Raw genomic sequence first — 24,290 nt, 5'->3', positions numbered from 1 at the left:
CCGCAAGCTGTTTTGTCAGCTTGGGGCGCTCTAGCCAAAAGCTCTCTCCGCTGCTGCAGAGGGGACCGGCGGGTAGCCAGGAGTCTTCGGACTACAGTAGCCCGGACGGCAAAATTGGCCAGGTGGGGTGGGTTGGGATGGAGGAGCCCCAAAGGTCTGCAATCGATGATGATCTATCTCGGATGCATGGAGAAGCTATTTATCCGGTGACGATCCCAAGACGGTTTAGTGTTCCGTAGGCGGTCTGCAACTCTTCCCCATCACGGGACTTTGGCTTGCCCTGGGGTGGTCCGGCTCGCTAAGCGTCCCGTTTGGGGTTAGGGCGAGCCGCACCGAACACACCTCGCAATTTGTGAGCCTTGTGCGTTGTCCCGTTACCCTATCGAAGCGACGACAACCACGACAACCCGGACGACTTTTGCGGGTCATACCTCCCTTCCTTCGACTTTTTGCGTTGCCCGCTGCTGCTCAGAGAAACGCCGTCAGAATGCCTTCGGAACAAGGTCACAGACGTGAGTGCCATCATTTTCCGGATATCAGATATGTGTGCGCGATGGTTGGAATATGGGGATGGAGAAGGATAGATGGGGATATGCGGGCGCATATTGGACGAAATGCTGAATGAAATGCTAACTGAATATTTTTGCGAATTATAGTCTATGTCAAGTAAGTTCACCACAAACCGTCCGCCGTCGAATTCGCGCACATTCCGGATATGAATATCAAAAATATCAAGATCCATGTCGGAACATCAGAGATACGGGCCAAGCGATGGAATGCAACGATAACAGACCGGTTAATACGAATTCTTTCTACAGGGGTCGCCACGTGAGCTACCAGCGCTCCAAGCGTACCGTCAACCCCAACACCAGGTACTTGCGATCCGCACCGATATCGATATAGAGGAACAAGGGAATCTGACACATGGGTTATCTAGTCTGATCAAGATCGACGGTGTTGAGAGCACTGAGGCCGCAAAGTGAGTAGCGAATGGGTCCGGGATCGAAATATCAGAACACACAGCTAAGACGGGATTTTTTTACAGCTTCTACCTGGGCAAGAAGGTTGCTTTCGTCTACCGGGCCAAGCGTGAGGTCCGGGGCTCCAACATCCGGGTCATCTGGGGCAAGGTTACCCGTCCCCACGGTATGTGATGCACAGCTCCATTGCGCCGACGATTACCACGGCAATATATATATCTATATGTTATTGGTGATTGCTGGAACCGAGAACGTTCGGAAAACTAACAACACTTCCCTCATGAACAGGTAACTCCGGTGTTGTCCGTGCTCAGTTCCGCCACAACCTCCCCCCCAAGACCTTCGGTGCTACCGTCCGTGTTATGCTGTACCCCTCCAACATCTAAATGACGCCCCTTTTGTTACGTTAGTTGGCAACTCCGGATTCTACGCGCAGACGGTCGGGCAAGGAGTCGACGGAATGAGCCGAATGTTGAGATGGAGTTGGCGGGTTGATAATGTTCGTGGGAGAGGCAGGGCCGGTCAGCCCTACGAATTAAAATAAAAGAACTCTTATCTTCTTTTTTTCAGCATGGTTATTGTCAGCCCTTTTTTCCCCCTTAAAGGCAACGGACGAGCTTGATATCCCTGGTTTTTTTATACTTTATATTCAAACCGGCCAAGCATGCTGTGCCTTTTGGGCCGACAACATGGCTCCCCGTGTATCTGATGCTCATAAACCACAATCCATACCATTTCAACATATCGGTACAATTGCTTTTCTCTGGGGAATAGTGTGAGCGAGGTGGATGGTAGTTCGGTTGTCAAATATCTTGTCTCTCGAGATGACGATAAGCGACGTCTTACCCAGAGCGACACAACTGCAACAGCAAACCCCGTCTTTCCCCAATAGTCGGCACATTGACATGATTTCGATATCTTCCCCGCCATAAAATTCCGACTAGTGCTAGTTCTGCACCGTTGACTGTTGTCAACAACCATACGTAATAAGCATCAGATCTCCGGAATATGAATACCCACACCTGTCATCGTAGACCCCACCCGTGATCAATAGTGATGACCGATACGGAGTGCTATGCGTCAATCTATATTGGTTTCCAGTGTGGCAATGCACGCTTTTCTTTTCTCGCCATGGTGCTATCAATTCTAAGCTAGCTGTCAGATGAAGTTCTATGCATATACTAAGTCCAGAACTTAAGGTACTCTTCAACTAGTGACCTCAGTGGTGTATGAACTGAGATAGCAAGCCTCAGTCAACTACGCCATAGGCAGAGCTCGATTTCGTATTGCCAACGATTTCATTAAGCATTGCTTTTTTTTTTTTTTTTCTTTTTGTTTTGTTTCTCATCGTTGATCAATACTATAAACAGACATTATCTATGCTGCTACTAGTAGTAGGCATTACGGATACGGAGAGGCAGGTTGAAAAGATGTATTGCATTATTATCACACAAATGATAGAGATAAGACATAATTTTAAGTCACATACATCAAGCATACTAAGGATATAGCCATAAATACACCGGTTTGACCTCAAGAAATAAATAAACATCTTAAAGAGTATCTGCTGGTAGCCAACTGTCAATGTTTTTGAATGTCGGGCTGCTTTAGGCAATGTTGTTCGGTAGTAGTAGGGGGTGCTGTGACAAACTGAAATCTGGTGGTTTGGTTTCTCTGTCCTAGCTTTTTGTCATTTGATATTTGTATAAGCTTTGATGCATTAGTATGGATGGTATCGATGAGAGGAATAGAGTGAACATTAGTGCCACTAAATTGCAAGAAGTAGTGGTGATATATATTCTGAATGAAAAGCTGGGCGGTATGGGATTGGAACTGCCAGAATGTGCTGGTAGGGTTTCATGCTAGCAATTCTAACACGCAATGAGCGAGAGCATAATTTAAGGGGCAATATGTATATAATATATTAGTGGGTCAAGTAATTCCAGTTCAGAGTTGTAGTTGCTATAGGGGGACCGAGCAGATGTTGACATGTTTGTTTAGGGATGATTACTTTTGTAGGACAGCTGCAGGTCTCTAGTTGAGTATAATACGATTTTCTAGGTGTTACAGAAGGAAATATATACTAAGAGCATTTTATACCGATTCAGAGTTGAGTAAGATAGGGCAGCCCCTGTGACCGCTACTGATGATTGTGTTGTATGGTTAAAAAGTAGGTCAAGTTTCATGTGCTGATGACGAGGGGACATTATGAACTGTATAAATTTCGCATTCATTAATCAATCTGCATATGGCTTGGCTGAGCTTTAAAGTGTCTGGCCTTAAATTGCGCTTAGATTGGGGCATGTCACAGAATGCATTGTTTGCAGTCAAAAGTAATGGTGAAACAGCGGTCTCATGCTAATTGATCAGATAACGCTAATGCTGGCTGGGATGGTTGGCATCCATGCAAAAACATAAATAATCTCTAGCAAAGATGTCCATTGTACTTAGATTATTGGCATGTCGGTATGCCGATAGCATTCTCAGGACCCAGCTTGTAGTCGTGGTTGGTCTGATCAAACCATGATTGAAGTTAATTTGACTCGTTCTGGAATGCACCCACCTCACGATATATATCCGGGTCACGGTTGGGTTCTGTCAAAGTAGGGGCATTTCAACAAATGAAGGACGTCACAGTATGCCTCTGGGCCCTTGAATATGATATCAGAAGCTTAGCACTTAACTGCGCGAGCTATCTCCGCAGCGCGGTCAATAAGGCTGAATGAGGGAAGTTCCGGAAGGGTAAACTCCTTGCATGGAGATTCTGTCACGATCCCGAATTAACAGTAATTAAAGTAGGCGCCATCCCCGCCCCCAATGACCCACTTACAAGGACTGATGGGGATCGACAGATCGCCTCGGCCGGAATGATAGAATTCTTACATAGTATGGAGTAGGTTGTAGGTTACTAAGAGGTTGGCTTACAGGTTGCTTGCACTTGCGCGAGTTTGAGCCAAGATCCTCCTTCGCGTATTGTTCCTTGCTGGAGGTACCTTGCTTGATCGCAACGTGTGCGACGCTAAGTCGGTTAAATAATTCCAGAAACATTCAAGCGCGTATGCATTGATCTTCTTAATTTCGGGGATGCATGGGCTATTTTTAATTCCTGTAAGTTTGCAGGCCTAAGTATGAGCCTGCCAGATGTGCAGAGCCAAGAGCGACTGCCAACCTCAAAAGGGCGGTTAGTTGTCTCAGTGTGGGAGGCAGTCAGGCGGACTAGATGGATGGGATTGGACTGGAACGACCGCCATAGTCAGACATGTAACGCCGCCGCTCAGCAGAGTGGAGGGGCAATTGAGACAGGCAGACATATTCCAGGTTTCATTCTGCGGTGCTGGTGGGCCAATTGGAAGGCCACGGATAGCAGAAGGTGCGCTTCCCTGGTGCAACTAGAGAGAATTTGGATAAAGATTTTAAGAGTACGTAGTGATATGCCACCGTCTCGGTGGGTGAGATACAAAGTCGTATTCTCGTATCTGGCCGTACCGGCCAGTCTTACCACCAACTAAACCATTTTGGTGTATTCCGAGTAAAAATAGGAAATCAACGGCCGGGATAATCCACCCGGAAGTGAAAAGATAGTCAAGATAGTAAAAAAGTAACAGAACTGCGGAGTGGCTTGCCTGGGCTGCCTGGCCCATTTTTTGGGCATGGATGATGTCGACGGCAGCCGATCTGTGCGAAGGGCTGAAGTTTGCTTGATTTCTTCCGATTGTGCGCAAGCAGGACGATCAGACGGGAAGAGATGGCTGGTGACATGGGATTTGCGACAGCGCATCCTAGTCGACAAGTCATCGCAGTCATCGCACACACACACACACACACACACACACACACATCAAGTTCCATGCTTTTCTTAGTACCAAAATCATTTGCTTACTTTTTTTTTTTTTTGTTTTCTGTTCTTCAGTGACTATAGAGTATGTTTCCTTTTCCTTTCGGGTATGGTGCCTGAGACGGTGACAGATGGTCCATGGAAAGGAAGCCAACCAGAAAGAGTTCGCTGGGTGGCTGGGCCATCCCACAACGAATGATTGGCCAGTAGGCAACGAGAAGAGGGGAAAGCTGCGTAACACTATCGGTATTTTTTATGCATTTGGTCTTTTTATTCTTTTTTGTGTTCACCAGCCAAGATACGGTAACGAGGGTAATTCTATTTCCAGTCGAGCTGGTACTGGATTTACTTTTCCCGCTGCCTTGAACTTGGTGGGGAAATGCTGGGCATGACAGATGGAGAAGTGAAGATGTAGATGTTTTGAAGAATTGAATGCAATGCGTATTTGTCATTTGTTCTCTTAGAAATGAATTGACTTCGAGGAGAGAAACGGGAGGATGAAAAGTTGAAAGAGAAAAAAGAGGAAAGTTCCATGGAAAGAGGATCTCCGGACAGTGAACGGGCAAACATCAGGGAAAGTTTCCAGATTCTTCTGGCCGAGTGGCTCTTGACTATAACGCCATCGTCCAACCCGAGCTGATAGGACGACTTGCAATCGTCCATCCATCGGTTCGAACAAGCGTTCCCCTCTTCATTGCGTGGCGCCTGTCGTCAATACCACCGGCCCGTACAAGTCAAAAGGCCTCAATGGCCCTCCCCGATTCTCTCTAGTAGTAGTTCAGTACTTGTTGGTTGCCGACTGCCACCTGCTTTTCTTTTTCACACGCTCGTTTGTACTTTCTCCTCTTCCATCTGCACGGTCGACTGGAGTGGTGCTTTCTTGCTTGCTTGCTTGCTCACTCGCTTCCTACTACTTTCCATCTCCATCTTCATCTTTCCTACATAGTACCTACATTCTTCCCTACTAACCTACTGTCTTGGCATCTCTAGCTTGAGGCTATCGCATCTTCCTTACTGTCGATCACTTTGAGCGCACTGCGGATGGACCACCTTCTTGCAGTCACTATCGCTTAACCTACGGACGCTCTGGTCGGTCGATTTGATCGGACGATACACTACTACATACAGCTGTGCTTCAAGCCTGCCACACTTCCCCACCTTCGGTGTCACTTTGATTATTCTTTTAAAACGGCGTGGATCTTTGTGTGTAGAGACAAATTGCGGAGTTGATACTACTTCCAACTTTTGGCGACATTTCCACACTTTTCGGTGCTTTAGACTTTCCCCAGAATATTGGGACAGACATCAGACATCCAAGTGAATATCCGCTCGTGGATCCATCAAAAAAGCAGCCCCCCCACGTTGCCTGCGCTGCTTAGTTTCGTTGGCTGCCTCCTGGCTGCATTCTGAAACCACGCTCCAAAAAGCCCGAGAATCATCGCGCGCGATCATCATACATTCCTTGGCGGTTTCCACACCGGATCGTGCTTGCGCTCCACAACGGGCGCCATAGCTTAGACAGCGTCCTGCGAAAACCTGCTCCAGCTGTTGGTTATCAGGCGCTAAGGTCGACGGGGTGATAAATAAAATGGCGACCTCCCAGCCGGCCGTGCCTCCTGGCAGGCAGTCTCGTGGCTTCAGTTTGGGTGCAAAGTCGGATCGGTCGCAACGGTCCAGCAATTCCAGCAAAAGGCCCCAGATATCGGAATCCTCAGACGAGAAACATCGCCGCCAACTACATTCCAAAGCCGATCCCATGGTTGCTATGAGTGAAGCGCAACCTAGTACGTATCCGGAACACTCCCCCCTTATCTCTCTGCCTATTGCACTCCTGGATTTCGGCCTGCCATAACAAAACAGCCAAATCCTTCCATTCTCATTATGCTGCCTCCAATCTGCAACATTTACTTCCCTCAAGCATACAAACTGACTCGTTTCCCCAGATTTGGTTGCTCTCGAGCAGTCGACGCTGGGTTCGTTACGGACCATGCAGCATAAAGATCAGTATGGAAATATTATCAGTTCGTATACCATACTTCCCTGTTTGGACATATATTCTGGGTGACATCTTGCTGATTGCTCTCCTCTTCTCTCACAGCTGATCCCGATCTCTCTAACCCCACGCGCCCGCGGTTTGAACGTCCGCTTGAAACCATCCGATCTTTCGAGGCGGCAATTTATGGGACATACAGCAGTAGGCCTGCTTCGTATGTAAGGACAGGTGAGTCATCCCTTACTCCGGTTTGCTCGACCCGGCGGTTGATTGACGATGCATTACAGAATCGACTCCTGCAACTCCGGGGCCAGACCACAGTCGGCGGGGAAGCTACTTTGGAGGTATTTCTCAATCCCACAAGTATTGCGTTTTGGCATACAGTCGCCATGTCCATTGTATTATTCGAGAGAGGACGTTTTGCTAACTAGAAGGTTTGGTATAGCGCAAAACGGCCATTCGCACCGGGGCCACTATGATCAGGGCGGCCATTACAATGGTCGCGGAGCCTATTCGCGACCGGACAGCTATGTCGAGAATGGTAATGGCCAGTCTGACAACTATTACCCCTACAACCAGGGCGGCGGCCGACCGCGACCACGCCACCATGCACGGATGAACACCGACCAAAGTGGATATTCACAACACGGCTATCACAAATCATATGACAACATGACCGCAGCGTCTGGCTCGGGCTCTGGCAGCAACACCGACGCTTACGGCAACTCCACCGACCCCAGCTCTGTGAACAGCTCCATTGATCAGTTCCAGCAGCAGCAACAACAGCAGCAGCAGATGGCCGAAAACTATGGGTTCCAAGGATTTGGTGCCGGGCCTAATCTGAACGGACAAGCTGGCGCTGGGGGACGGATCAACTTTGGCAGCAAACCGCCGACGGCTGACCCCAACGCCGGTGGCCCTGTTGGCGGCGGTGCCGCCGTCGCTGCCACAGCCAACCGGCGCCATCTCCGCAAGGCTACGAATGACTCTGAAATGAGCAACGACTCGAAGAAAAAGGGCTGGTTCAAGCGTCGTTTCAGCAAGAACTAGTCATCTGTGAGCCGGCTCCTCACATTTTCTTACCTTACTCTTACTATTCGATGCGTGTTTTCTGATCCGATTTGTCTGGGTGTACAACCTCCGCGGCGTTCAAGAGTCATGTTCAAGCACAGCACTGGGATTTCGGGACGGACTGTGTCGGGTTTGGATTCGATTGCAACTTTTATTTTACTCTTTCATCTTTGCATGCGGTTGACGAGACCATGATACATGGATGCCTTTTTTTCTGTTCCTCCTTACCTATTTCTTTCTCTGCCATGACAGTGCATGAGATACTAGCCAGTATGATGTTGATTGATACGGGTGAAGTTGTGAGTAATGGTAGGGTAGTGTGACTGAACCAGGGTGATGAATATCTCCATACTTGCTGTCTAATACTGAATAGATACTCAGTAATGACCAGTGTATATCGGTCGTACTTGTCAGTCAAAATACTTCCAGTAATCTGAAATAGCTATCTCCATTGAGAGAAAAGAAAAGGAAAAGAGCCCCACATCATAGACGAACCAAAGAAAAGAAAAGGATAATGTATTACTTTCAGCAATCAGCAGCATGAAACAAAACAAACAACAGGGAATCTCAAATCAAGCGCAAGAACAATAACAACAGAACACCCATCCCCACCCCATTAACACTCCTCACCTCATCCTCCACCCCAAGCAACCATCCAATTCAGTGATGGAAGGGATCTACTTCCTCCCAAACAACTTATGCTTCAACTTATCCGCCAACCCCTCATGCGCAGGCCCCTTATGCTTCTTCTCCTCCTTTTCCTTCTTATGTTCTTCGTCGAGGTGCACGTTACCTTGGCCGCCGCGCTATCGCACCACCATCACCACTCATTAGCATCTACCCTTGCACAAGTTGATAAAGGAATAAATGAAAGGGATATAAACATACCCCAGTATGATAATCCCCATCAACAGACTGCCGAATCGCCAATTCGGGAACTATCTCCGCGTCGTGTGGGATCTTGGATGTTGGGCGCACGTGCGGGGAGCCGATGTTGCCGGCGCCGCCTCTCTTTAGAGTAAATTAGTTAGTATAGTGGTTGGTGGTTTGGGAGGTCGGATGGATTGATGTATGGTGGGGATGGCTTACGCCGGCTGAGTAGGCGCCGTCGCCTTGGTCACCGTAGACTCCTTCGCGGACTATGCCGCCGTCGACGTATCTTCATATTCATGTATATTAGTATTGGGGTTTTGTGGTGGTGGGGTGTTTGGGGGATGAGTGAATGGGTGTAGTGCATACTCGGTGGAGTCGGCGCCGATGTTTCCTTGGCCTGTTTTGTTTGGGGAGTGAATGTTAGAGATGGGTTAATGCAGTGGTTTGAGGGAGCTGGGATGCGCACCTCCACGGCCGTGCGACACAATAGGTTCGTGTTCGCCCATGGTGCAGTAGTTAGGGTAAGTAGTAGTTTCTTGTTCGAGTGGTGTTGTCTATTGAATTGATGTAGTGATTCAATGCGATGATAAGAACGCTGTAACCAAGAGTCTGCGACGAGCGTGTGTGTGCACCAAGTCTAGCCAGACAGTAATGAAAGTGGGAAAGAGAAAGAGTGCAAAGTGGCGGTTCCCGGGGATGGTTCGTATAGATATATTATGTACCACAGGGGTTAGTAGGGTGTAGCGTGTGACTACCTTAGCGCTTTTTTTGGGCGCAATCACTGCCACAGCGGGCCAAGCCAGAGGGTGCGCCCTGGAAGTCAAAGTTAAATTTGCCGGAAGTTCTAGTCTAGTAGCTAATTCAGTGAATATCATTATCGGGATAAATCTAGGTGATTGTTATCGAAGGAACCAAAAGAAGGAAACGATCGGGACGGCATCCGATGACGTCGACGCGCTGATAAGATGCTTGTCCGGATTGGTCCGAGGCGTGACTAACGATTTTGGGGCCCGCCAATTGTTACTAAGAAATGAGTAGCTTCATGTTATCTCTACCAGTTAGGGGTTATCAGTTCAGCTGCTTTTATCACCGGCCTCGGCTCAGGGTTCAATTAAATGTGGTTCATGAAAAGACAAAAGTGGTTCACCATTGCACGAAGAAAACTAGTAAGTAAATTACCCACTCAATCAAATCGGAAGAAAGCTGCACGAAATCAGGTACGGTACAACCCCACACCCCGCCTCCATACTACGGCCACTGTATTCTACATTCTACAGAGTGTCCGGCCCTTCGTGTTAGACAAGGATCTAAGCTCCCGGCGGGACAATCATTTCCATATTACTTCTTCTCTGCAGGAGGGCCACCGCCAGTAGTGGGAAGACCCATGAAGATCTTGAACGAATCGTAACTGCAAAACGTCAGCCGCTGTCTATCGAGAGGGGCATACTGGAGATCTGAAGTAACACATACATCATCCACTGCAGTCCGGTCTAGAGGAGATAACAAGTCAGTCATGATCTGAGAAACATGTACCGATGCACTTACCAAGGTGCCGATCATGACGATACGGACGGGAAGACCGTTCCAGAGACCTCCAAAGCCAATGTCCTTGTAGATCCGGCTCATCGCTGCTCCAAATGCCTCTCCGGCCTGACGGTTCGCATTCAACTTACTGACCATGACATCTGCTGGGTGCGACACGACGGCGCAAAGGATACCAGCCAGGTAACCACCGGTGAAGGCAACAGCGGTCTGCGCACCCTTGTTGTAGTCAGACTTTTGACCCGGCAGGGAGTTATAGATCATCTCGACAATCGTTTCGAAAGACGCAAACTTCATCATGGTGTAAGGGATCTGTCGACCCCAGAGAGGGTAGAGACCCTTGTACAGGCTGCGGCAGTCAGCTACTAGGGATCGACTGCTCGCATTAGCAGCACTTACCCGGCCACACCTTCCTTATTAACCACGCTAGAGATACCAGTAAAAGTTGAACGAATATCAGGTGGGATAGTCGTCTGCATGCGCACCTTGACGGCCTCGAACGGACACAGAGCGACATCAGCGATAAGCTCCGCCGACGCACTGGCGGTCAAGTACAGAGATGTCTTCCACCGTGCTGCGTTCTCAGCACCGACAAGGTCGCTGTAAAACTTCTTGAAGAACTCATAACCACCATACTTGAACGCTCCTTGGGCCTTGTACTCAATTAGAAGGCGCAACGCATGCAATCCAGTCTTGACTTACACTGTATCCAAAGAAAGTGGGACCCCAACCGGTGAAAACTCCGCGGAGACCCTCAGCACCGCGAATTGTACGGAATGCCTCTGCATTACTCTTGTACAGCAGAGGATCGACCTGACGGCGGCATTTGATCAAATCAAGAGGCGTCACAGCGGTGTGGGTGAGACCCTAGGACCAGCCAAGAATTAGTATTTATAGGCCACTATACAGCGTTCATTAGCAGAATGGAACATCTACTTACGCAAGCAAGCATTCCTCCAACCGTGCAAGCAGCATAGTACTTAGGAGTCCATGGCTCGATCTTGCCGGTCTTGGCTTGAGCTTTCTGACTCGCAACTTCGAACTCTCGGCTCGCTTCCTTAGCGATAGCATCGGCCTTCTTTTCGATGTCTTCGACAACGTTCCAGGCGGGGAACGGCTGGCGTCTCTTCAAGCCCGCAGCTTCCGGCTGTTGGGTCTGCTGAGACTGGCTCAGAGGGCTTTGGGAAGCGAAGGCGCGAGCGATATCCCCTCCAGAAGGAAACATGATGGGCACTTCTACCTATAATTGTTATTATCTGCGTTAAAGCGGTTCTAAACAGGTCTATAATGGCGGTATTGCATCGCGGTGGTTCCTTATCTATACAAGCGGGTCCACTTACAACACTATATCGGCAGTATAGTCGGACGGATGACGATGTATAGAACGGAAGTCCACACCTAATCTCGTCTTCTTCGATTGAAGAAATCGACGCAGAATTCAGAAGACAGCCTGATTCTAACAAAAAAGGATTCTTCAGAGAAAGGAAGCGAAGGAACCTTCTGAGTGGTATCTGACAGTCGGTGATGGTGCCGCTGACGTCGCGTGATGGCACTAACCGCTTTCGGGGATCCCGTCAACTGGTTGATCTGAAGCGATGAAATTTAATCTGATTGGAGCAACCTCAACCTGTGCTTGATGCTTTTTGGGTGTAACTCAGTAATCCGGCTCTCTATTTCTTTGAAACACTTGCTTTCCGCAAAAATTAGTGTTTAAATTAATTGAGCGCAACCCTCAAAAACTATCTCGACAACTTCAAGGGTCCCCAATTGACCGTCCTCTCGGAACCTTCCCTCCCGTGCCCCTCATCGAGTCACTGCGGGATAAGTTGATCACCAACACTCCCACTACCACCAGCCTCACCAACACTACCCAACACACCAACCCAGAGAAAATGGCCTCCTATATGAACGCCAGCGAGGCGCTGACCCAGCAACAACTCGCACAAAATGCAGAGCAACCCATCGCCCAGTCCGCATGGGCAAACAAATACCGCGGGGTGAGTCCGCTTGCTTCTTACCAGTGATGTTTCGCAAGAGTCAACAGAAACAAAATAACTAACATACCACCGGCATACTAGGCGACAGTAGAGGACCTGGACCCCAACCCAGCCCTATCCGTTTCCCCCGACGATCTGATCTCCACCGCCCTGATGGCCGCTTACGAACGTGACTACACACACCTGACCGTTACCTCCTCGACGAAACGCTCTCTGGTCGGATACCTGAGCATCCCCCGACTAAAGGAGCTTCTCAAGGACGGCACTGTCAAGGAAAACGACCCCGTCTCTGCCGCCATGCAGCGATTCAACCGCAAGAAGGGCACATACCAGGTCATCACGATGGAGACACCGCTGGAGGAGCTGGAGCAGTTCTTCGAGAGTGAAACCGGTCCTAACGGAGAGAAGAGGGCTAAGCAGGATTTCGCTGTAGTTACGGATGTGTCGCGCAAGTTCGTGCTGGGTGTTGCGACAAAGGCGGATTTGGCTGAGTTCGTGAAGCGGAGACCGAATTAAGTGGTTGCATGATTGCATATGATGGGTTTTCTGGGCTTCTTTTTTTTTGGTTCATACTTTGCATTATATAATGGAATGCTTGCTGCGAATCTGCTGTTGATGTCGTGCATCTCAAGGCGCAGATATGTAATTTGAATTGAACATATTACTCGCCAGGATGGCTCATGTTAATGTTGAAAACAGATTGGAGGCATTCACTCAGGCTGTGTGTTATCTGCCTTATTGTTGGCATAGTAAGTATACCTTGAGGTAACCGTGACCAATCACACAACCAGTAACCCAGAAGGTATCATAACACTCAGAGTAGTATTTCCCTAAACCATTACATACATACTATCCCGACATAGCTTTCAAGACAAACGAGACGACAAGTACATACCTAGCATGCGAAAACAGAGCGATCCATGAACGCCATCTCTGCAATACAGGGCCCCCAGAGCCAGGAATAAAATGAAAGGAAAACAACAAAGACAACAAGACAGAGTGGCTGTACCATTTACTGTGCCTTTTTCTCCTTATACTTGGCGTCAGCTTCCCTCTCCGCCTGATCATCCTTCCACGCAACATAAATGTATGCGACGAGAACTACGTTAGCCATGATGGCGGCCACAATACCGCCGACTGTGGGGCTTGCTATTCCAAAGTGTTAATCGACATGAAGATAGTTAGTAACTGGAGTGTAAATGGGATTCCCACCTCCAAAGTCTACCGTAACAAAGTACATCCCGATAGGAATGACGACCATGGCGAAGGAAAATCCGAGAAGTTTCATGATCACATTTCTGAAGGTGATGTGTTAGTTAGAGTTAGGGAGGGGGTGGTATGTGCGTAATATGTATTGATAAGGTGTATGCGTTCGTTGGGCTGAACCGGTAGTTCAGGATAGCCGCCATGTGGCCTAGTGTTCGTTGGTGAGGGACGAATGAGATGCACCTACGTGGGAACGGCAGGGGTCACATCTGAGTCAGAGGGCTTTGGAGAGCCCGAAGATGCGACAACATTCTTGGGAGAAGGAGATTTCTCTGCGGAGCGACGAGTGGCCATGTTGATGATGGTAGTTGGTTGTGGTGTTGACAGGTTTGATGTTGGGTGTTGATTTTCCGGGGACTAATGCGTGAAAGCCGGAGGATGATCGACAAAAAGGGTTCAGGATATAATTGGTGATGACAAGTACAGCTTCTCCTATCCTATTTAAAGAGTATACAGTATCCTCACGAGTACACTGTTCGTCTGGATGGGATTTGAAATAAGTAGAGAGACATGGATTATTTTATACAGCGGATGATTTCATTCCGGAGTTCAGGCAATACCGGCCTCTGATTGGTCCATTTACAAGAGGGGACATCTGGCTGCGTTTTTAGTGACAAAAGAACAGGCAAAGACGGTGGAAAGAGGATCGCCTTAGTGAAGAGACCAGCCTTGTACCGGTGAATCATATAAAGAGGGAGCTCTGATCCCCCCCGGATCAAGAGGGGGTTGGCGTCCAACTGCCATCCTCGGCTTTAATTGAAGCGCCAGACCACGTGACCACAGCGCGTCCCGGGCGCGTTTTGCGGAGAAAATCCCAGGCGGTCGATTTATCGTTTCGCCTCGAGAGGATCCCCGATCGATCTTGACATCTTCCTTTCAAGTTCCCCCCAATTCGGTGCTCCCCTTTGGCTCTTGCCCCGGGGCATGACGCCATCCTCTCGTCTGCCTTTCTCCCTTTGATAATCTTGAGTCACCGACCATGGAAGACACTGTCCCCGATACGCCCGTGAGCGACAAGAAAGTCGTTCACAGTACCCCAACCAAGGATGATGCAGCAGAATATGAGACGGTTGCCACCGTGCCTGTCAGCCATCTCCAGCCACTCGCAACTCAATCCTTGACCCCTGCCACCCAGCGCTACACTCAGCCTACGCAAGTGTTGGACGTTCCCTACTCCGGAAAGAACAATTCCTTCGTTCAGGTCGCCGCATCCTCTCCTCCAGGTCCGAATTCCTCCCCCTCTCATCCTACTCCGAACGGCGGTCGTCTTTCCAGTGCCATGGCCCCGGCTGGCACCAGCTTTCGCCCTCCTGTCGGTCCGGCTAAGCGTGCGCCCATAATAGACCTCGAAGATGACGGCCCGACTTATCGCGGCGGCTCATCTGATGATGACGACCGAGCGTCGAGAAGCATAGATATCAAGCCCTCTTTGTTCGCCAAATCGTCGCGCAGCCCTGAAAAGGTCGCGGAGTCTCCGATGGATCGGTTCAAGCAGATCACCACATCCGCAGTCTTCAATCCTTCTAGTGCGAAGCGCCCGGCAGCTCAAATGGACCCCGCTCCCAGAGGCACGGCCGTGAAGAAGGTTCGACAGGATGGCCCCTCGCGTGCCCAGCCTGTGGGTACGAACATCACTTCGCTGCAGGACATAGATGACTATCAAGTTAGAGTTAAGGTGGAGAGGATGTTGAAGGTCATGCCGCAGAAGTCTGTGCATGCATGCATGCAGGCGCTTCTCTCAAAACGTGGGAACTACGAGGCTGCCCTGGAGCACCTGGCTGATACGGAGAAGGCTGAATCTTCCGAGGACGAGCTGATTGCGAGCAAGCGGGCCTCCCCTGTTGCGCCCGCGAAGCAGCAGATTAAGGCGCGCGGAACCATTCAAGACAAGTGGTCTGCCATGAACATGCAGAGGACATTGTCGGCCCAGAAGCAGCAATCGCAACCGTCACAGCCAGCGGAAGAGGACGCGAAACCGCGCAGGCGCTTAATGAGAGGGCCCAAGTCTCGGGCGTCTTCCCCTAATCCGGTTCGTTCTGAGCCTCGTGCTGAGACGCCGCCCAAGAAGACTGGCCGTCTAGTCCAAGGGCGGAAGCCTGCCTCCCCTCAACGCTCGGAGTCCCCTGAGGCTATGATAATATCAGACGAGGATTCCGATTCCGGCGTGGAGGAATCAGCAGGGGATGGTCAAGTGGAGACAAGAGTTTTGAACTTCTTCAACAAATGCAGCGTTTTGGACCTTGCTGACATCGCCGCGATTACTGAAGACGTTGCGAAACATGTCATATCCTTCCGACCGTTCTCATCGCTCGACCGTGCCCGTGCTGTTCCTCCGCCGGCGAAAGAAGAGACGAAGCCCAAGGGCGGCCGTGGCCGTAAAACGCCAAAGCCGATCGGCGACAAGATTGTCGACAAGTGTATTGATATGTGGGTTGGTTACGAGGCGGTGGATTCTTTGGTTGCAAAATGTGAAGCGCTCGGCAAGCCAGTCGCGGCGGAGATGAAGAGATGGGGTGTGGACATCTTCGGAAAGAAAGAGGGAGAACTGGAGCTGGTATCCATCAATCCCAGAGATGCCCACTCTCAGTCTCATGATTCCGGGATAGGAACACCCGCTAGCCAGCGCTCGGATGAGGATAGTGACGGTCCCGCACCTGGACCGCGCAAAGGCCGTTTCATCTCTCAGCCCGGGATCATGCGCGATGATTTGAAGATGAAAGATTACCAGATCGTGGGCATCAATTGGCTGTCTCTCCTGTTTGAGAACCAATTGAGTTGCATCTTGGCCGACGACATGGGTCTTGGAAAGACCTGCCAGGTCATTGCCTTCTTGGCGCACTTGTTCGAGAAGGGAATCAAGGGTCCTCATCTCGTTGTTGTGCCCTCGTCTACGATCGAAAATTGGCTCAGAGAGTTCTCGAAGTTCTGTCCCACGCTCTCCGTCATGCCTTACTACGCTGGTCAGGCAGAGCGGGCAGTCATCCGAGAAACGATTGAAGACAACCGAGATAGTATCAATGTTATCATCACCACTTACACGATCGCCAAGGGCAAGGTAGATGCCCACTTCCTCCGCAATATGGACTTTTGTGTCTGCGTCTATGATGAGGGACACATGCTGAAGAGTAGCACATCGGTGCTCTACGAGAAGCTTATCAGGATCCCTGCCCGTTTCAGACTTCTTTTGACAGGTACGCCGTTGCAGAACAACCTGCAGGAGTTGGCCTCGTTGCTGGGCTTCATCCTTCCGAAGGTGTTCCAGGAACGCAAGGAGGAGCTTCAGTACATCTTTGCGAACAAAGCAAAGACCGTGGATGAATCGCATTCGGCTCTCCTTTCCGCGCAACGGATTGAACGCGCAAAGTCTATGCTGAAGCCTTTCGTCTTGCGACGTAAGAAGCACCAAGTCATTGACTTGCCTGCAAAGATCTCACATGTTGAGTACTGCGAGATGAACCTTGCGCAACGCGAAATCTATGAGCATGAGAAAGAAGAGGTCCGCAAACTGTTGGCTGACCGAGCCGCTGGAAAGAAGACTGGTAACAAGTCCGCCAACATTCTGATGAAGCTCCGACAAGCCGCCATCCATCCCCTGCTTTACAGACGTCACTACGATAACTCCACTCTGAGCCGCATGGCCAAGGCTTGTCTCAAGGAGGAGCAATGGTCTCTATCAAACCCGGATATCATTTATGAGGAACTCCAAGCATACAACGACTTCGAGTGCCACACCATGTGTGTGGACCACCCTCATTCTCTGGGCAGGTTCGCTCTGAAGAACAACGAATGGATGGACTCCGGTAAAGTAGACAAACTTTGTGACCTTCTGAAGCGGTTTAAGGAGAACGGCGACCGTGCTTTGGTCTTCTCTCAGTTCACACTAGTCATGGATATCCTCGAACACGTCCTCGAAAACCAGCACATCGGCTTCGTTCGGCTGGACGGCAGGACAAACGTCGAAGACCGCCAGTCCATCCTGGACGCGTTCCACGAGCGTACCGAAATCCCCGTCTTCCTCCTTTCCACCAAAGCCGGTGGTGCAGGCATTAACTTGGCCTGCGCCAACAAAGTCATCATCTTCGACTCCAGTTTCAACCCCCAGGAGGACGTCCAGGCCGAGAACCGGGCCCACCGTGTTGGCCAAACCCGTGAAGTGGAAGTCATTCGCCTTGTGACAAAGGGAACCATTGAAGAGCAAATCTACGCTCTCGGACAGACCAAGCTTGCGCTCGACCAAGCCGTGGCCGGTGAAGAAGGCGCCGAGTCCAAGAAGGCCGAAGATGCAGGCATGAAAGTGGTCGAGGATATGGTTCTTGCGGACATGCAGCACGATAAATCCGATGACGCATAAACGTGACACATTATTTTGTACTCTTGCTACTATATGCTATATGGTAGCTTAAAACATGTATCGGGCGCAATCTTGTTTCATTCTATCTTCTGTCTTTGTTTCATCCAACCTACAACTTATGTTCTCCATCCCTCCGTCTAATACACGATACACCAGCGATTGATAAACCCATGCTTGCTCGCATGTGACCGTTACCTTGTGTTTCCCAGCGGTCTTTTCCACCTACCTACCTATCTAACACATACACACCCTTACATTACAGCATCACCACAGAAAGTGGCAGTGCTTACAAACACATTCATACCTACACGACGCGGAACATATGCCGGAGATGTTGTTTTGCTAGTAGTTTAGTTTCACCGAACATTTCGGTTTTGTGGGCTGAGGAAGTGGGTTTTCTTCTCTATTGGGTCTTGGTTTCTCTTGCTTTTCTTCGACTGTTTGATAATAGAAAAGGAGTTGGGGTTTTCTTGTGTCTTTACTCTTCTTCCTGTGTCTCGGTGGTTGGTTTCAATACGCATACTACTACATACTACATATATAGGTGGGCGTTGATACTAGTAATATATCGATTGGTTGACTAATCGATAAGTGGAATCATTGTGTAATTGACTTGTCTCGTTTTATGCCTTTGTGGGATGGCGAGTATTGCCAGTAACCGTGTCTGTGATGACTATAATACAATTAGGCGCGACTAATGGCTGACACCTCCTGCTAGTAGATACAACTATTTGAATTCGTATATATTCGTGTAGTACTATGTATATATAATCCCTGGAACACGAGAGCCTCTATTAACAACACACCGTGGGAATCTAATTAAAATGCAGCAAATGGGGGAACCGATATACAACACCAGATAATGCGATAGTAGCTTGAAAACCAAAAAGACAGGGGAGGAAAGGCAAGACAAGGAAGCAAGGGATACAGAAGCATCAGTTTGAATTAAGCTGTCAGCTCCTGCTTTTGGGGCGCAGCATCAGGAATCGGAACAGAGACATCAGCCTGGGTCTCAGCCTCAGTCTTGGTCTTTGTAGGAGCTGGGATGGAGTTGGTGCGAATGGGTCCGCCTGCGCTGACTGCAGGGGATGTGGACTTGACACGAGAGGCACCGCCAGCAGCCCGTGCGGATTCGTTGTTCTCCATGGCGTTCTGGACAGCCTTGCTGCGGATGTGTTCGGGCTGGAGGTCTTTGGTGGTAACGGACTTGTCGGTGAGGTTGAGGATGTCGTCCACGTGCATGGCGAGGGGAAGGAGATCCTCGAATCCGAGGGCATGGCATGTGTCGGCGTAAGATCTGGCTGCCTTAGCGTTCTTGCCTTCCTGGAGCTTGCCGGGGACGAGGATGTTGAGGAGATATTTGGAGTTGCCGAAGCGGTTCTCGGACTCGAGACAGAACTTGATGTATTCGTGGACTACCTCCTTCCAAGGGAGAAGGCCGCCCTCAGCTTCGGTACGGAAGCAGGATGGGTTTGCTTCTGCAGATGTGGCGATCATGGCGCCGTCGACGCCGAATTCTTTCATTAAGGCGTGTCCCTCATCCTTGGAGGTTACATCACCGTTTATGACACATGCGACACCAGCCTCATGACAGATGTCGGCAATCATGCGCACCTGATCACGGATAGCGCGTTCACGGGGCCTCATGGGAGGTGTCCGACAATGCACAGTCAAGCCTGTAATGCCTGTCTTCACGAGCCGCGACACCAAAGCCCTCGTCTCCTCCGGATCTTTCAAGATGCGGATCTTGACCGAAATACCGATCTGGAACGGTGTCCCGACCTCCTTCACCAGGGCTTCCAAAATCGCAACCAACTTATCCGGTGTCTTGAGAAGCGCCGCACCCATACCACCGCTCGTGCTGAAGGGCTTCGGACATCCCGAGTTCACATCGATACCGGCGACATCGCCGGCGACGAGTTTGGCTGCTTCGACGGCGATTTCAGGCGTGGCAGTGCCGATTTGATAGATGAGCTTGCCCTTCTCGCGGACGGGGTCGAGACGGTAAATCACGGATTCTTGGCCTGCCTTTTCGGTGCGGCCACCGTTGGAGGGCATGCGGGTGAATTCGATGGTGCCGTTGCGGGGGTTCACGCGGCGGACGGCGCCTGCCATGGCCCGATCGATGGTTTCGGGGCCCCAAACGAGATCAGCGCCGTACTTGAGGGCGATGAGGCGGGAGGGTAATTCGCCGGAGCGCACCATGGGGGCTAGGACTACTTTGCCACGGTAGTCGACCCCGTTGGCGGGGATGGGGACGCGGGGAGGAGTGGTGATAGAGGCCATTGCGGTGCGGAGGAATCTTAGCATAGCATTATCGGGTTAACGGGAGTAAGGATAGTGTAGTGTGGGAGATGAACGAGCTGTGTGAGCGGTATGAGCCCGTAGGAGTGTAGTAGAGTGATATTATGAATCAAGTCGCATACAAGATCGCTGATGGATCAAAGCCGGTGGAGGCGGAGACGAAAAATGCCGGGTCACGTGGCGATACCCGATAACTTTTTTTCTTCCCCTGCCAAGTCATGTGATCTGTACCAGAGCACTATGGGGAACAGATGGGGACGGAGTGTAGAGGCGATGACTGGAAGTGCGCCTTTTTCAAGGCTTATGAGGCTCACTATCAGATTCTGATAGGGATATACTATACTAGAGAAAAACAATATGCCAATTACGCCATGGTATACTCGATACGCTATAGGTAGACATCATGTGACCTATATCGAAAGGGGTTGATCGAGCCTTTGCAGTGGAGATAACTGCAATATTACCCCTTTAGGAAGTAGCCACAACCTCATTGCGGCCCCTGGTAGTGTAGACTGAGCTCTAGATTTATCCATGGCTCTGGTTGTTCCCGTCACTTCTGATCACATGGGGATTTGCCTGATCGGTTCTGGTGAGGTTACAATGGATTGTTACTTCGCATGTCTTCTCTCCGTTCGGGTACCTGCCAAGCCGTGAACATGACAGGTGTTCAAGCTTGCAGAGATATGTTGAATGTTGATGACAGTGACAGATTTGACAGATTCGACTGCCTTGATAGACGATCCTGCATACACTCTGTACGTGTGTGTAGTGAAAGGTGATCTACAGTCTGGAGAGTATAAATTGTACAACCTTCAGTCATCAACTTTGGCTACAGTACTAGTAGTAGTCTACCAGTCAGTCCATCGCAAGGTCTCCGGTTGGCTACTGGATTCTTGGGACCAGGAATGTCGCAATATCCCACCAGTCAGACCATTCAGGGACAGCACAAGCCAGGACTGTGGAACGCCATCAGCGGTGGAGACCCATCCAGGACCAGTCATTCTGCGGCGAAAGTCTCAGAGTTGGTGGGCATCCAGCCAGGTATGGAGGGTGGGAGCAGGTTGATGACTAGTTGGAACTAGGGTTGGGAAAGAGTACGTATATTGCCTGGTCATGTATGACTTGGAGAAGGGGTGTGAATAGCTTCCCCCTTCGCTGTAGCCATCAAATACTTCGTACTGAAGATATACTTAGGGACGGGTTGAACAGATAGTAGTCGACAATTATTACATGAGGAAAAAGAAGAAAAAGGAATAGTAGAACCCGAGGCTGGGTCTTTTTTCCCGACCGATTTTCCTTCCCGACCGTGGCAGTTCCATCGATTCCCATCCCCTTTTTTTATACCTCGCCGTGGACAACGAGCACGAATTCCCACCTTGTCCGGTTGTCAATTGAACCAATTCAACACGGGCATAGCCTCAAAGCCATTTTCAATGTTCCCGGGGGTCCGTAGGGTATCCAAGGGAGTCCAAGTTGGAGGCCGCGCATTGAATTCGAATCCATTGAGCCGGCCACCCACCGCCTGTCCGATCCTCGCGCGTACTGGCTGTTCGCCCGTCCTTCGCACATCCGCAACGCTGGCTCCCCCCACCAAGCAAGCCCCCCCTCCTCCTCCCTCTCTCTCTTCCTCTCCCTCCCCTCCTCTTCTTTCCTCTTCTTCTCTTTCCGCTTCAGCTTTGTCTCCCTCTTCCTCCTCTCGAGTTGATCGTTCGGTTTCGTCCGCTTCATCTCGTGCTGCCCTTTTATCCAAACACTTTTCCACCTCCGCTGCCCCGCCGCAATCGCCCACCATGTCCTACACCGTCCGCAAGATCGGCCAGGCCAACACCCTGGAGCACCGTGTTTACATTGAGAAGGATGGCCAGCCCGTCTCTCCCTTCCACGACATCCCCCTCTATGCCAACGAGCAGCAGACCATCCTCAACATGGTCGTTGAGATCCCCCGCTGGACCAACGCCAAGCAGGAGGTACGGACGCCACAATATACACACAACAACCCCCCCCCCCACTTGCAGGGGGGGGCTACGCTGTAGCTTGACGTCGGTATACTGATTTTGCGACCCAGATCTCCAAGGAGGAGTTCCTCAACCCCATCAAGCAGGATGTGAAGAAGGGCAAGCTCCGCTACGTCCGCAACTGCTTCCCCCACAAGGGTTACCTCTGGAACTACGGTGCCTTCCCCCAGGTATGTAAAGGAACGCCACGTCAAATTTTGTACCACCCCGCACTGACCTTTAACATAGACGTGGGAAGACCCCAACACCGTCCACCCCGAGACCAAGGCCAAGGGTGACAACGACCCGCTCGACGTTTGCGAGATCGGTGAGCTCGTCGGCTACCCCGGTCAGGTCAAGCAGGTTAAGGTCCTTGGTGTGATGGCTCTTCTCGACGAGGAGGAGACCGACTGGAAGGTCATTGTCATCGACATCAACGACCCCCTGGCTCCTAAGCTCAACGACGTTGAGGATGTTGAGCGCCACCTCCCTGGCCTCCTCCGCGCCACCAACGAGTGGTTCCGTATCTACAAGATCCCCGACGGAAAGCCCGAGAACCAGTTCGCTTTCTCCGGCGAGTGCAAGAACAAGAAGTACGTGCTGACGGTGCCTTATATTATGTGTCCAGGCTAACAGTTCAACCCATAGGTACGCTCTCGATGTCATCCGCGAGTGCGCTGACGCCTGGGAGAAGCTCATCTCCGGCAAGTCTCCCCGTGGTGAGATCAGCGTGTAAGTATCCTTGAGTCCTGATTTAGGAAGATGATATACTAATTGCATTTAGTGCTACCACCACCGTTGAGGGTGCCGAGCGTGCTGACGCTGCTCAGCTCGCTGCCATCCCCAAGGGCGAGAACCTCCCCCCTGCCCCCATTGACGGCAGCGTTGACAAGTGGTTCTTCATCTCCGGTGCCGCTGTCTAAATGTACCTATATAACAAAATTTAAATACCACAATACCACATTCCCTAGAGGAAATTTTACAGAAGTGCAATATTGGTCTCTTTATCGTAGTTTATCGTAGTTATTGTCAGACATATGATACCATATCCGGCGAAGATGTAAGCGCTCTTTGGCTCTTCCAAACTACTACCAAAGGACAGCGGGTGGACCCAGCACTAAAGAAATGGAGTATCACTCAATGGCTAATATATACACATACACATACAGAACATGATAGTACAAAGTACAAACAGACCGACACAATCACCCCTTCGGTCCTGAAAGCCCCCAAATCATACTGCGCAGCCTCTCATCCAATCCCGAGTAGACAGGATAGACCAGACAGACAAGTGAAGTCTCCGCACCACGACGACAAAACCTCTCCCATTCATGCCGATGCGAGCACACCCCTCAATCCATGCAAACCTCATAGAACAAACATTGAAAACAGAAAGAAAATCTAAGACTTCAGCGCCTCCTCACGCTCAATAGCCCGCCCAACACGAGCAATCTCCTCAACCACATCCCCAATCTTCATCTGGCGCTTCCCAACCTCAATCTTCAACTCCTTGCCATTCTTGAACCCTATCGTCAACTCGGGCTCTTGCGTCGACGACCGCGGCAGCTGAGTGACCTTAATGTCGATGTGGCCGGGGCTGGAGGCCGGCGTGGTTGTGGGATTGCGGAGGAGAGAGAGGATGAGTCTGCAGGGGCGGGCGGAGCGAAGGAAAGGGTTGAAAGTTGTGCGGAAGGTGGAGATTGTTGAGAGAGGGATGGTCATTTTGGCGGTGGTTTTGTTGTAGGGTTGGAGGGTCTTCTTTTTTTAAATTGTTAGTTTATATGGATTTTGATGGGGTTTGGGAGACGTACCTTGTAGGTGATGGGAGATGTAGAAAGGTTGGTATGAGTTGTATGAGTCAAGGGAATTGACCTTGACTATGTGATTGAGGTAATTGCGTGGTGTGGTGTATGATTTCTAGGGAATCGAGCGAAGAAAATAATCACCCTTCACGGATAACTTCAACTATCTTCAAATCCGTCCGCTCTCCGGGATGCGCAGCGCGGTCGGTCGGTCGCTCGCTGGGTGGTGTTTGTCTGACATGCAAACATGTGCTGTGGTACGGGAGGCAGATCGGCGGCGGC

The 24,290-nt window shown here is 50.3% G+C and overlaps 11 protein-coding genes across 11 annotated transcripts; 6 read left to right on the top strand and 5 right to left on the bottom strand.

Annotated features, from left to right (window-relative positions):
* Positions 1-715: 715 nt before the first annotated feature.
* Positions 716-1,760, top strand: BO79DRAFT_238818 (60S ribosomal eL33 domain-containing protein; the record flags this gene model as incomplete). Its single annotated transcript, XM_025684850.1, has 4 exons — positions 716-742; positions 819-979; positions 1,046-1,146; positions 1,269-1,760. The coding sequence occupies 4 exons, from the start codon at positions 716-718 to the stop codon at positions 1,364-1,366; spliced, it is 387 nt and encodes a 128-aa protein (XP_025537692.1). The 3' UTR covers positions 1,367-1,760.
* Positions 1,761-6,403: 4,643 nt separating this feature from the next.
* Positions 6,404-7,858, top strand: BO79DRAFT_256799 (uncharacterized protein; the record flags this gene model as incomplete). Its single annotated transcript, XM_025686221.1, has 5 exons — positions 6,404-6,599; positions 6,759-6,836; positions 6,914-7,036; positions 7,096-7,152; positions 7,254-7,858. 5 exons carry the CDS (start codon positions 6,404-6,406, stop codon positions 7,856-7,858), a joined length of 1,059 nt encoding a protein of 352 aa, XP_025537691.1.
* A 401-nt stretch (positions 7,859-8,259) lies between these two features.
* Positions 8,260-9,418, bottom strand: BO79DRAFT_209983 (DUF3602 domain-containing protein). Its single transcript, XM_025682710.1, has 5 exons — positions 9,219-9,418; positions 9,119-9,149; positions 8,969-9,038; positions 8,768-8,890; positions 8,260-8,685 (listed from the first exon to the last, which is right to left on the bottom strand). Exons 1-5 carry the CDS (start codon positions 9,256-9,258, stop codon positions 8,557-8,559), a joined length of 393 nt encoding a protein of 130 aa, XP_025537690.1. The 5' UTR covers positions 9,259-9,418; the 3' UTR covers positions 8,260-8,556.
* Positions 9,419-9,878: 460 nt separating this feature from the next.
* On the bottom strand, positions 9,879-11,770 carry BO79DRAFT_288725 (putative mitochondrial phosphate carrier protein). Its single transcript, XM_025688715.1, has 7 exons — positions 11,635-11,770; positions 11,235-11,534; positions 10,997-11,161; positions 10,694-10,947; positions 10,298-10,643; positions 10,223-10,242; positions 9,879-10,160 (listed from the first exon to the last, which is right to left on the bottom strand). Exons 2-7 carry the CDS (start codon positions 11,517-11,519, stop codon positions 10,091-10,093), a joined length of 1,140 nt encoding a protein of 379 aa, XP_025537689.1. The 5' UTR covers positions 11,520-11,534; positions 11,635-11,770; the 3' UTR covers positions 9,879-10,090.
* Positions 11,771-11,929: 159 nt separating this feature from the next.
* On the top strand, positions 11,930-12,879 carry BO79DRAFT_246514 (putative cystathionine beta-synthase (beta-thionase)). The gene is made up of 2 exons (XM_025685573.1): positions 11,930-12,291; positions 12,373-12,879. The coding sequence occupies exons 1-2, from the start codon at positions 12,187-12,189 to the stop codon at positions 12,805-12,807; spliced, it is 540 nt and encodes a 179-aa protein (XP_025537688.1). The 5' UTR covers positions 11,930-12,186; the 3' UTR covers positions 12,808-12,879.
* Positions 12,880-13,121: 242 nt separating this feature from the next.
* Positions 13,122-14,030, bottom strand: BO79DRAFT_288723 (vacuolar ATPase assembly integral membrane protein VMA21). Its single transcript, XM_025688714.1, has 3 exons — positions 13,745-14,030; positions 13,504-13,589; positions 13,122-13,440 (listed from the first exon to the last, which is right to left on the bottom strand). Exons 1-3 carry the CDS (start codon positions 13,849-13,851, stop codon positions 13,304-13,306), a joined length of 330 nt encoding a protein of 109 aa, XP_025537687.1. The 5' UTR covers positions 13,852-14,030; the 3' UTR covers positions 13,122-13,303.
* Positions 14,031-14,389: 359 nt separating this feature from the next.
* On the top strand, positions 14,390-18,086 carry BO79DRAFT_32999 (DEAD/DEAH box helicase). The gene has a single exon (XM_025689082.1). It carries the CDS (start codon positions 14,537-14,539, stop codon positions 17,906-17,908), a length of 3,372 nt encoding a protein of 1,123 aa, XP_025537686.1. The 5' UTR covers positions 14,390-14,536; the 3' UTR covers positions 17,909-18,086.
* A 602-nt stretch (positions 18,087-18,688) lies between these two features.
* BO79DRAFT_198035 (tRNA-dihydrouridine(20) synthase (NAD(+))) lies at positions 18,689-20,309 on the bottom strand. Its single transcript, XM_025681313.1, has one exon. It carries the CDS (start codon positions 20,216-20,218, stop codon positions 18,854-18,856), a length of 1,365 nt encoding a protein of 454 aa, XP_025537685.1. The 5' UTR covers positions 20,219-20,309; the 3' UTR covers positions 18,689-18,853.
* Positions 20,310-21,083: 774 nt separating this feature from the next.
* BO79DRAFT_152182 (uncharacterized protein) lies at positions 21,084-21,284 on the top strand (the record flags this gene model as incomplete). Its single annotated transcript, XM_025678678.1, has 1 exon — positions 21,084-21,284. A coding segment is annotated over one exon (201 nt), but the record flags the coding sequence as incomplete, so codon positions are not given.
* A 665-nt stretch (positions 21,285-21,949) lies between these two features.
* ipp1 (inorganic diphosphatase IPP1) lies at positions 21,950-23,196 on the top strand. Its single transcript, XM_025688713.1, has 5 exons — positions 21,950-22,179; positions 22,278-22,397; positions 22,456-22,799; positions 22,855-22,938; positions 22,991-23,196. Exons 1-5 carry the CDS (start codon positions 22,003-22,005, stop codon positions 23,127-23,129), a joined length of 864 nt encoding a protein of 287 aa, XP_025537683.1. The 5' UTR covers positions 21,950-22,002; the 3' UTR covers positions 23,130-23,196.
* A 152-nt stretch (positions 23,197-23,348) lies between these two features.
* On the bottom strand, positions 23,349-24,153 carry BO79DRAFT_209977 (mitochondrial 54S ribosomal mL53 protein). The gene is made up of 2 exons (XM_025682709.1): positions 24,018-24,153; positions 23,349-23,964 (listed from the first exon to the last, which is right to left on the bottom strand). Exon 2 carries the CDS (start codon positions 23,926-23,928, stop codon positions 23,608-23,610), a length of 321 nt encoding a protein of 106 aa, XP_025537682.1. The 5' UTR covers positions 23,929-23,964; positions 24,018-24,153; the 3' UTR covers positions 23,349-23,607.
* Between the last annotated feature and the right edge of the window lie 137 nt (positions 24,154-24,290).

This window comes from Aspergillus costaricaensis, assembly GCF_003184835.1.
Source record: "Aspergillus costaricaensis CBS 115574 unplaced genomic scaffold BO79scaffold_23, whole genome shotgun sequence".
Classification (NCBI taxonomy): Eukaryota; Fungi; Ascomycota; class Eurotiomycetes; order Eurotiales; family Aspergillaceae; genus Aspergillus; species Aspergillus costaricensis.
The sequence above is the reverse complement of the archived record's forward strand: the minus strand, read 5'-3'. Positions and strand labels throughout refer to the sequence as shown.